Below are 12,035 nucleotides of genomic sequence, written 5' to 3'. Positions count from 1 at the left end.
CATTTACTACAATAATATTTAGAAACAGGAACGATCGAGGCACGAACATAAATACACGTCCATGATCGAGGTGTTGTGAATTTTTTGCTACAGCCATTTTAACATTGTCATGAATCACCGTAAATTTCCGCAGTATGTTATACAGCCTGTAATATACAGTGATACCTCGGTTCTCGAACATAATTCGTTCCGGGAGGACGGTCGAGAACCAAATTGTTCGAGAACCGAAGCAATGAAACCCATAGGAAATAATGGAAACTGGATTAATTCGTTCCAAGCCCCAGAAAATGCCTATTTACTGGCCTAATTTGTATATAATATATAGAAAAACATGAGTCTCAACAAGAAATAAGAAATAAAAGTGTATTTATTAAAACAAAAACAAAAACAAAAAAACAAACAAAAATGTACTGTACAGTACAGTAAATTGTGTTTCATTTACTGTACCTGTACCAAACTTTATGGCAGGAGGGAATGAATGTGGAGGGAGGAGGGAAGGGGATGGTTATTGTCACTGATGACGCAAGCAAGGCGCGCTGGGCCCAATGAACGCCATTCGGCTCAACTCGGCTCATCTCGGACGTTCGGATGTTCGAGTTCCAAATATTTGTTCGAATTCCAAGACAAAATTTTCTCGAATTTCCTGGTCGAATACCGATTTGGTCGAAAGTCAAGGCGTTCGAGAACCGAGGTATCACTGTATAATCAAAGGGTTATTTTTAAATATGCTCTTTGTAATATTTATTAAAGCTTCTTATTTTCAGACCACAAACTGTTGTATGTATATAGTCTTTATCACATCGAGCAGACGACAATCTGAAAGAAGGCGAAATGTGTGTGTGTATATACAAAGGGTACGGGTACTGTCCCTACATAAAACATTGTTCTGGAAAAAATGAATTCGCCGCCGCGCAGTTATTCCTCATCACCAACACTTTACTTCCTTACCTTTCGATGGCTATACCTTCATATTACACGAAGCAAATGTATTTATTAGGATAAGAAATATGCATATACGACAAAGCGACATACAGTGCTTCCAACAAGTCCAAACCAGTGCGTAGAAGGTTTTCGCTGCTCGATTGAATCAAGTAAAACAATCGACAAAAGACAGAATTCAAGTCAAGTATTTTTGGAGTTTCCTCTTTCAGAACTTTGAGTCAATGCAGTTGGCAACTTTTTCACTCGGAAACGCACAAGCACACCCAGCCTCATTGAGCAGACACTAAAAAAAGTCAAAGTAATAATTTTATTTAATCAAATTTAACCAAATTCTAACCAAAGTGGTCAGCAAATGCCAACTAACGAAAGATCGAAGACGTCAAATTAAAAAAAAAAGTCTCACATGAGACAATTGGGGGGGGGGAGGAAATGAAACATTTGCACACAATTTTAAAAAAACCTATATAATAAACTTTGAAGCAAAAGTTAAGAAAACAACTGGATTCTCTTCCCATGAATGCAGGCAAAAAAATGGTTTAGCAAGTATAAAGATGAGTCAAGACGCTGTTTTAAGAAAAGTTAAGTTAAAGCCACATAGTTCTGGCAAAAGTTGCGCTTTTCACTATGGAACTTCAATAATATTGTAGTCATAATCTGCTAGTCTTATTGGATTCCTGTGCAAATACATTTGGCGGCCGTTGTGCGTCTTGACTTCTCGCAAGTTATTCAGGGGAATGCGGAGATGGAAGACATAGTCCACACTTCCTCCAGCTCGCCTGGCGTGCCAGTTGCCAGTGCCATCCCAGTTGTTGCGGGCAATCTGCCCTTTACCTGCATGAGGTGGCACCTTTGTCCCATACACACCTGCAAAGAATAGAGACAACTAATAGAATACAGTCCTGAATGCAGTACTCACGTATATTAGGGAGAAGAAAAAGAAGAAGACTTCTATACACTTTGATAAGTATTTAACATATTATAAGGTAACACGAAGTACAGCAGCAATAACAAACGATACATGATACAATTAAACTTTTAAAATTTAGGTTAAGCTGCCATAGATTCCCTATTCAGCATTTAAGATATAGTGATATACCTAGATATCTAAGAACATGTCCGTTGTGTAATCTAGGTGAGGCAGGTGATAAATTTCATATGTTTCAGTGTGATCACTCTTTGTTGTTTCATGGAAAGCGCTGCTTCCGGTATATTTTGAGCATCATCCAAATGAATTTAAATTTTTCCAACCGATGAATATTAAATCCAAAGGTAAACTTATTTAAGCAAATTTATTCATATTGCATTATTACTGTTTAAGTAATCTCTATAATATACATTTTTAGTACCCTATATTCATCTATATACTTTGCCTTATTGTCATCATCTGTTGCGAGATAGTTATTGTTTGATTGTTATTATATGATATGTCTAAAAATGCCCTCAGAGCTTATAGCCAATAAACAAAATGTTCAAAACACACAAGAAGTAGCGGAATAACCTCCCCCAGCTCCCCTTCTTACCAGTTCCAAGCACTGCATCAGGTCCGCTTGCTTGACTGGGCCAAATATGTCCAGTTCTCTGAATTTCCTGTGCACTGCTTTCGTCAGTGTAATGATAGAAGTCCACCAGTCTCGATGCCATTGTATTTGTCTCTTGAGTCTGTCTCCTTGCTTTCGTTGCTACGAATTGTACACCTAAACATTGATATGCATCAACTCATTACTTTTCTGATTAAGATCATTAGGATAACACATTTGACCACTGCATGTGCAGGCGATTATAAGGCCACTCACAGACTCACTGGCGTGCCACCCTAAACCTGACGTGTGACAAAGGCCCTGTAGTCAGTGGAGTGTAACACTAGTTTACTAACTCGTGACTAACTTCTCATGGTCACAACATGCAGACACACCCAGACGCTGATGGAGGCAGTTTGTTTTGTGTTTTGACACTACAACTATTGTCTTCAGCTCTCACGATGGCAACATTCGGTGTTAATAGGTTAGTCCTAGTCAAAATTGTGATCTTTGAAGATGATAGGTCGGGAGAGGGAGAGAAGTGACAGGAACAGAGGGGTAGGGAAAAGTCTATCATAGCTTGAATGATGAGCGTCAGCCTTACATATTGTGACATTTTGCCTGCCTGTAACAAATATTCAGACAACCAGAGACACGATTTCTGAGACATGAGATAAAACTCTATAGCCTACAAAAACTAGCATCGAAATTAACATTACATCCTGTCGTATATAGAATTAAAGTTCGAAAAGTGCCGGGTGTCTCAATTAGGAAAAAAAAATAATTAACAGAAAAAAATGGCGACATAGTTCTACATCTCGTATTTTTGCACACGGATAAACAGATTAATAATGCAAACGAGAATATAACTAGTTTAGAAACTTTCCTGCAGGGAAAAGAAAGAAAATTATGAAGTACCTGCAGTGACGCGCAGAAACCAAGTGATGAACTCTAAGAACCAGAAGACGATGGCACGTGAACACTATATCAGCGTGCTCCTCGTCTTTTATACAGCAGGCGGCTGAAAACGAAACCGAAACTACCCTGAATCGCACGAAAATGAGTGTTAGTCGAAGATTTTCGCCACGTCATGTTGAGATACGAAGAATAAAAATTCATATATTATTTTTTTTAATCTTATCAAAGCTAAAGGAAAAAAAAATTAAAAAGTACACTTTCATTTGAAATGTACAAAAAAAGGTAAAATAACTATTTTCCTTAGGTCTCTCCCTGTAAAGCGAAAGGACATCACTTCAGGAAGACCTTCAATGGTAACCGTGATGGACGTGCGAGAGAAAAAAGAACAAGATGGTGTATTTAAATATGTTTGTGTTTTTTTTTATCATACCGACTTGACAGAAGTGTGAAACAACCAGGAGATTCCTATATACAGATGTGTTTTTTTTTCTTCTCAGGATACAAATAGCTTGCTCAAACACTGGCGGTGTCATGAGTCACGTGGGATGAGTGGAGTCTGTAAGTGGCAGAGCATGGGGTATACACCTTCGTGGGCAGAGTAATCACCGCACGCGCTGACTGTCATAAACCGACCAGTGAATGTGTGTGTGAGTGAGATATACTGTCTAGAAAGATCGATAGGAGTGTGTGTTAATATATATGTATTTATTTCGAATGTCTCAATACCCCTTAGAGGGTGACATGTAAACAAAGAATTTTGAATATTTTGTGTGTGTGTGTGTGCGCGTGCGTGTAAGACGCCCTGAAGTGGCTGGTGGTGGGGGATTTAAAGGCGCTAAAAACACATACACACTGATTATTATTAGTAGTGGCGATATACCAGGAGAGAAAGGATGTTCGAGACAATGTATTTTGATATGGCAGTTCTCACATCAAATTCCTGACGAGCATTATCAGGGTATGCTCCAGGAACTCAAGTAATACGTAACGCAATTTTTATTTTCGTTTTGTCCATTCTTTTTTCTTTACCTTTACTGGGTTTTTCCATTGTCACCACATTCGTCTAAGATTCTAAATGGACAGTACAACTCACCAGATTGCTAATCATTGTTGTATGTTCGATGAAGTGTACAATATCTGGCAGGATCGAACATTGCCTCAAATCGCATTGATGGTATATTTTCATCTTCTCGTTAATAAAAGATGTCACGTTTAAGGGTTTCTTCCCAATTTATTTCCAGGAATACCTCTGACAAAAATCCTGTCATCCACTTGAAACGCTTATCTCGTATGACGAGCCAAAATGTGATTAAAAAAATACCCGTGGGATAGCTTATCAAAGACTTTATCAGTGATATAAATAGACTCTTCTCAACACACACGTGACTTGCTCACATCAGTGTCGCTAATTAGTGCCGGGGTGTTGGTTTTTTTTAAAGATTCCGCATACACTTCCAGGAATTTTCCACAAATTGTGTAGTACACACTGGTATTTCGTGATTCACACTTTCGTCATCGCCTGATCGGAATCGGATTTTCACCATTTAATTGGAGCCAGTCCTTCCTCCCCCACCCTGCAACACACAAAAAAGATTTAATTAAGGAAAACAAAAGATGCTGTGTATGACATTTTTCATATATGTGGATCATTATCCAGGTCATGTCAAGCTCATCCAATGGCAGTGAAAAGTGTTGTTACACAGACACGTTATAGTTTGGGAACATTAGCACCTCTAGAGTAATAGTGTAGAGGGCCAGAACAACGGGGCCAAGGTGAGGGTGAAACAATGGACGGGCGGCGTGGGAGCAAGTTGAAACAATAGGTGGGTGACGAGTGATCGCCGATCGGGGGAGAAACGCACGACAGGCCGCCTTGATTGATGACACGGTCACGGTCCCGGGGTCGGGGGCGAAGTTAGTGAGATAGCGCAGTCACCACTTCACAGGTGCGGTTGTTAATTGAAAGACCGGTACACTCGGCCGTGCGAACACAGTTGGTTTTGTTTTCTTTGCCACCAACGGGACACCAGTGCTGACTGAGAGAATTAAACTGAGTGTCGCGGCAGTTAGAGGTTGATGTGGCCGACCGTGAGAAAGAGAAACGGTAGATGTCATAGGTACCCGAGAAAGACCAACACATCAAAACAACGAACACATACAAACAAAAAATTAGACCAATGATTGGGAAAAAGATACCTGATGCGTTTGATTTTTATTTTCAAACTGTTGTCGTTGAGCCTTGTATTTCACAATAGCACCTGAAAGTTTGGCTTTCGCGATCGAAGATGTTTTTGACTTCGACGTCTTCTGAAAACAGAATTTGCACAGAAAGAGGACAGCTTATGAGCCCACGACAAATAAAGTAAGCTAGTCAAGGCTTAGGCAATGGGACAGGGTTTTATATACATATATAAAATGATGTGGTGAATTTTAGAGCGTGTACAGGACGACCAGTCCAGTCTTTGACCTTCGTAAGCCAGTTCTTCCTCTGGCCACCGCGGCATCGACTACCCGCCAAGATACCTGGAAGGATAGTCTTCCACAGGGTGTCGTGCCGGGTCACGTGGCCAAAGAAGACGGACTTACCTTGCTCGGTTTGCAACCTAAAGGTCTATTTACGCAGTACTTGCTTGGTACTAATAAAAGCATCAAGAAAGCGGTATACAGTAAGACAGAATAAAAGGGTATTGTCATCGTGTAATCAGTCATTAGCCTTTTTCTTGTGGAGCATCCACTTCATCTTTCTCAAGTAGCATTTTGAAATTCTCGTACCATTTCCCATCAATGTTTTTTGTTTCTTGTGATAATAAAATTGATCTTTAAAATGCAATTAATGAAGGAAAATCGTCTAAAGAGAGAATGGAAGAATAGGAAGAATAAAAGTTATTTTTAAGGTTTAATAATTTGTGTGTATCTGTAACCACCTCCAATGATACACAGAAGTGAGTATTTCTTAAAGTGTTATAATCACTCCGTATGTTGTGCGTCCTCTGCCATAAAAATAATGTAGTTCTCCAAACGTTTGTTAGGCAAGTAATGTGCACAAATACGAGAGAGGAATTGTCAAATATATATATGCGTGTGTCATCACTGTCTAGATTTCTAAGATGAAGCTGACCATCCATCAGGTCTGCCTCTCTTTCGAATCACAGAATTTCAAACTCCAATGTGCAGCTGATTGCCCAGAGGAAGAACTTGACTACACTGAACAGATGACTCACGCTTTGAGCGTATCAAAGAAGTATGCATTAATAAAGCATGTAAGGAGAAAGAAAAGAAAATGATACCTGCTGTTTTTCTTTCTTCTCTACTTTAACTATCGGAGCCTTCCGCTTTAAAATGGCGCCTGAAAGTTCGCGTTTCTTCGGCGACATCTGCAAACAAGAGACGTTTACTACAGGACATCAATATCATTAGAAGGAGGTCAGACCTTTGACATCAAGCTAGGCCTGTACACGTTTAGGTCGCTCTGACTTCAGCAAGTGGTAAAACTTGTAGCCGACGCCCATCTTCTAAATAGGACATTGATCATCCTCGACAGCGCGTAGGTGGTTAAAATCAACCTACAACATGATAAACTGCAGCCAAAGAGAGAAAGTCACCATTCATTCCCCGAAATCTCCAGCCATCATTTTCTTCATTTTCTTCATTCCCTCCCTTACAAGGTGCTGACTATTCAGAGGACCGTTGGGGCACAGACGATAGAGGCGTGCCCTGAGGACAGAGTAGGGCACACGATTTTCGGGAGGGCGTCACAGCTAAGGGAAAACCATTGCGGTTATTCCCTGTATATCCTATGCTTGAATTTCTTTAATCGTTAATTCATAATCGTCTGGTAATGAACACTAATTAGGCATATCCGGGCTATTATGACGTCACAGATTTGACCTCTTTCTTTCAACTGGTAATAATATCTGGCAAATAGAAGGGGTTAATTTGTACGTATGGGAACTAATTTTTTACAGAGATGTAAGTCCAGTTATTTAAATTAGAAATTAGAATTCTTAATAGATGTTTCGAATGCATAACACATTCCAGCACTATAAAATTCTTCAGGTTTTATATTCTTCAATGTGTTGCAAGCAATCAATAAACAAACAAAGAAGAAAATGTTAACATGCTTCCTATAGTAGTCACATCGATCACTGAAGCACACCTGATGTTTTCACACACACAGCACCCGAGTACAAACCTGATTATGAATGCAAGGCCTGACTACTCCAGCTACGGCTAGACTCAACGGCTTGCAGTCGACTTGAATGCGGACACATTGATGAAACGAAAGTAGAGCAGACATTAAAAATTCAGCTGTGATTTACATTTAGTGAACGTTCAGACTGTAAAAATCTACAGCAAGTGTTTGTTTACTATTCCTTTTCACCTCAACAAAATGTACTTCACAAAATTTTACTAGCAAGGCAGAGGTTTCTTTTTTTTAATGCTATGTGGGGCAAAGTATATTAACTCAACAGTGTAATCAAGTGCATGTGTGCCCTCGCAAAATAAATGTATCAGCACTGAATAATCGAGCTAATGAGAGAGAGGTGCTCATAGATTCGAAATAATTTCTTACCTTTTCCAGTATTTGTCAAATTCGCGAATAAAGGGTGGGAAGTAGGGCTGCCAGTGCTGTGAGGACCCGCCTCACTCGGTTTCACGCCGTTGATCAACTGGGTCAACTTCTGGTGCGCTCGACAGCGCAGTGGGAGAGATCGATCGAGAGAAATGCTAATAGTTATAGTTCCTACATTCGACCACATTCGCCTTTATTCTTGTAAAAATATTGACAGAGATAAAAGGCAAAATAACTCGCTGTTCAAATAATTCATTTCCGATCATTTCCCGTGCACTTTCCATATTTTTGTGATGATTTTGACGGAGCATCTCTATATAAAAAATTATGGAGTTTACTGTTATAGTTAAAGCGTTTTTTCTTTAAAGTGTTACTACTATATTATTTAATTGGAATCTACACACGAAATAAAAGACAAAATTTAGAAAATAAAATGCTTCTGATTGTCACTTTGCAACTGTATTCATATAATTTCAAGAGCCCATCATTACCCAGGTTAACCTTCTAAATTGGTCAAGAGCGTTGCATGTATCGGACACAAAACAACCTTCTACGGACAACAACAACACCACCACCACCAACAACAAAATACATTGACTACATTAGACAAGATTCAAGCACAAACAAAGCATTCACTTTGTATGTTTTATTAAGATTATCAGCAATCAGCAAAGTTTGTAATTATTCTTTATTACTTTTTCACTAAAATCTCATAATATTTCAAAGTGATATAAAAAGGTTTGTTTCTACTAATAAAATTGGATAAAATGTACATGTACAAAAAGGATTATCAGTATTTTACATGAAATGTTTCGAGCACGATATAAAAATATTCTCTTTGCTGTTGATTAGGATAAGTCTTTTGACGGATTTCTAATGGTTTTGGTCATAGCAGATGGCTTGGGATAATCGTCGGGGCTATTTAAGGGGAATTTTGAGAGATCTTTTGCTTGTTTTCCACTCAGTTAGAGTCAGGCTTTTATTAGTTAAGGTCCCCTGAAAAAAAAACAACCACAACAAACAAACAAAATTAGGTGGTGATCCCTACTTACAGAGCTCAAGAAATTATACCGGCTCCCTATAAAATAGAGAGAGCTAAAACAGAAGGAGAGAAACAGAGACAAAGAGATCGCCATTGTTTATTGTCTCAGTTTTCGGCATCAAGACAAGGGTTGAAGGGGAATGGTGTACAAAACTATTCGTGACTATAGAGAATCCCCTATTGAAAAACTATGTATATACTTCAAGATATATGGCTAATGTGTACTAAAGTACCCGTGTATATATCACACCTACACATATGCACTTCCTAAATTAGCCGGTATAATCTCTAGTAGTCCAAGGTTTCTACACATAAATAATCAGTACGCATTAGCCTGAATTCTCGTACCCACAGTAATTCACAGCATGTGAAAAACAGGACAAATTTAGGGCGAAATAAAACTGCAGCTACCAGCGAGTAATCAGTGGCTTAAACATAGTTCACCCTCCGAGAGAGAGAGAGAATAGAGTTGATGAAGAAAGCCATATAAAAAAGACAAAAGATAAATCAATAATGTGAGAGAAAATTTATATTTACTTGTAGTGTTATTTTTTGGCTCCTATTGAGTCTAGGAGCCTTGGTTTTAACAGCTTTCGATCTGGGTTTGGCAACTTTCTTTGGGGTCTTTGATGCCCTCTGAAAACAAGAGAAGACTGTTAAATATTACCTAAATGTAAGATTGCTAAACACATTTTTACAGAAGTCATGTTACTAAAATAAAATTAGTCATTTCTTATCAATTTTTGTGTGCTCAACATGAATATAATAAATACAAAATTGGCTCTAGTTGTTTTATAATCTGCAATAATTACTGTGTACATCATTTGACCTATGGTTACTACCTGAGAAAAATCAAGTCATAGACTACGTGTTAAATTTCTTTGCCTCTGTCTTGTACAGCTGTTTGGGAGCACCTCTGGGAAATGTCCAGCAGTGGTCAGCCTGCATGGTAGTCGACAAATTTCATCAGTATCTTTTTTCCATAGTTGCGATATCTTGATGAAAACATTCGCCACGTTCATCCCTAACCATACCACAGTTGTCACGAAAGAAATCCAGATGGGAATGAAGGAATTGGATCTTTAGAGACATATTGCATACAAGTTTCTGATACTCCATCAACATTTCTTCTACTAGTTCCTTGTAGTTTTCCGCCTTAGCATTCCCAAGAACGTTTGTAGATATTAGGTGAAAAGCATTCCATGTTTGTTTCTATCACCCTGCAGCAAGTTGTTGAACTGGTCATCTTTGAAGAGCTTTTGAATATGATGACCCACAAAAAGTCTTTGCCTCGCTGAGTCGAGGGAACTTTTCATGCAGGTATCAGAAAGCTGGTGAAGTCTGGTCCATGGCTTTCACGAAGTTCTTCATTAACCTAGTTTGATGTGAATGGGTGGTATACCAGGATTTTGTAAGCCTCATCCAGAGCTGGGGGCTGGATATACTTCTCTCCAACTGCTACATTTTGTCTGTGAGTCCATTCCTTCTGCAAGTCGGCCTACCCTCATCTCAGCTCTTTTTCTCCAACTCAGTAGATATTAAGACTTTGACACGAAGTGGGCTCCACAACTGATGGGATTGACAGCTTTCAGGAATGACTAGGATGCTGAAAGTACAGGAAAGAATGATAGACAAGGAGAGATGGGGGAAGAGATATACCTTCTTTGCTGGTTTTTTTGGGCCGGTGGAATTTTTTCTTTTGGACGCCATCTGAAAACAAGATCATTGGATGGTGTCAGAATGAGATCACCTCCGTGATTCTATGATGGACATGCGTACGTTCATGTCGTTATATAGTTTCAGTCAATGGAGGAGATGGCAACAGGCTGGATTGTAGTGTTCTCTGAACTCTTTATTGCTTAATGTGAAAATAAGACACTTCCAAAAATATGTGTGTGTCTATGTGTGTGTGTTGCGTGCGTGTGCTTATGTAACTTGAACTCGTGTGATTATTAATTATATCTCCTTGCATATCTACATCATCACGTCATTCGTGTGTTTAAACCTGATTAGAAACACTCGCTGCTAAGTCGAAAGATCAAAGTCCAAAGTTCACTTGCCGTACAATTATAACAATTGTGTCGTAAAACAAATAAACTCCCCTTACTATAATTGACTAGAACGTGTACACGCAGAGAAAATAGTCATCCAGTCTTACTGTGATTTAAAGTTTAGAAAATAGTCAGCCAGTCCAATTGTGATTTTAAGTTTAGACGCTCACAGAATTGCTAAATTGTCAACAAGTGTCTTTCTTATTCCCTGTCAGCCTGCATTTTCTTGCTGGACACATGAGAATTTCAAGCGCCTTTTTTCAAAATTTAAAGTGGGTCTGAAATGTCATTTAATACAAGGAAGTTAAAACGGATCAAACAGCATAGCACACTAAGACATACAAACCTCCACAAAAGTAAGCACAAAACAAAGAGGAAATGAGAAAAAATATGTTCACATGTTTAAATCGTTTCTTACCTTTTGTTCCCGTTCTGACTTGTTGTACACGGTTATCGGTTGCGGGAAATCCACTGTGGAAAATCCCGCTTCCCGCTATCGGCAGGTGAAAGAGAGGCTGAGCGAGCAAGCGGGAGAAAGAAAGTACAAAAGTACATGTACTACCTTCACATTCCTCGACCTTTATTCTTGTTGGACAGGGAAGCATAGCCATAGTCTCGCATGTCCGTGTGGCTTGACCAGGTTTAATGCGGTGAGCAAATTCTGTTGCATAAGTTTGAAAAAGGCCAACGGCATTTTAAAAAACAAATGGACGCAATGACATTGAAAACTGGTGCCTGAAAATTATTTCACTCAGCAGATAGACTAGGTAATTTGATCCCCTTGAAGCTATAAAATCTAAAGCTTCGAAAAACATTCCAGCCGGCAGAATTTTAAAGCTCCATGCTACCTATATTTGGTATATATTTAGGAAAAGCGCCTTCTCGATCTATTGCATTACAAGAAGACAGTGTGCAAAGTCAAATGTTCAGGTTGGACAGGGCTCAGGCTCGTGGCGGCCCTGAACAGAGACAAAAAACAGAAAACCAGGGTG

The 12,035-nt window shown here is 39.1% G+C and overlaps 1 protein-coding gene and 1 long non-coding RNA gene across 6 annotated transcripts; both read right to left on the bottom strand.

Annotated features, from left to right (window-relative positions):
• Window positions 1-1,235: 1,235 nt before the first annotated feature.
• On the bottom strand, window positions 1,236-8,068 carry LOC112554607. 5 transcript variants are annotated; one of them, XR_003097269.1, is made up of 8 exons: window positions 7,951-8,068; window positions 7,570-7,631; window positions 6,665-6,751; window positions 5,574-5,684; window positions 4,471-4,951; window positions 3,378-3,480; window positions 2,463-2,636; window positions 1,236-1,806 (listed from the first exon to the last, which is right to left on the bottom strand). XR_003097269.1 is itself a non-coding variant. In XM_025222494.1 (3 exons), the coding sequence occupies exons 2-3, from the start codon at window positions 2,581-2,583 to the stop codon at window positions 1,565-1,567; spliced, it is 363 nt and encodes a 120-aa protein (XP_025078279.1). In that variant the 5' UTR covers window positions 2,584-2,636; window positions 3,378-3,480; the 3' UTR covers window positions 1,236-1,564. The 5 variants fall into 5 exon arrangements, 1 of the variants encoding a protein (XP_025078279.1); XR_003097268.1 differs by having other exon boundaries at window positions 4,773-4,951; window positions 7,951-8,035; XR_003097271.1 differs by having other exon boundaries at window positions 4,773-4,951; window positions 5,574-5,681; window positions 7,951-8,035.
• Window positions 8,069-8,567: 499 nt separating this feature from the next.
• Window positions 8,568-11,169, bottom strand: LOC112554079. The gene is made up of 4 exons (XR_003097189.1): window positions 11,151-11,169; window positions 10,652-10,702; window positions 9,530-9,628; window positions 8,568-8,946 (listed from the first exon to the last, which is right to left on the bottom strand). It is a non-coding gene; the product is annotated as an uncharacterized LOC112554079 (long non-coding RNA).
• Window positions 11,170-12,035: the final 866 nt, after the last annotated feature.

The sequence above is a fragment of the Pomacea canaliculata genome, linkage group LG13, assembly GCF_003073045.1.
Source record: "Pomacea canaliculata isolate SZHN2017 linkage group LG13, ASM307304v1, whole genome shotgun sequence".
Taxonomy (NCBI): domain Eukaryota; kingdom Metazoa; phylum Mollusca; class Gastropoda; order Architaenioglossa; family Ampullariidae; genus Pomacea; species Pomacea canaliculata.
The sequence above is the reverse complement of the archived record's forward strand: the minus strand, read 5'-3'. Positions and strand labels throughout refer to the sequence as shown.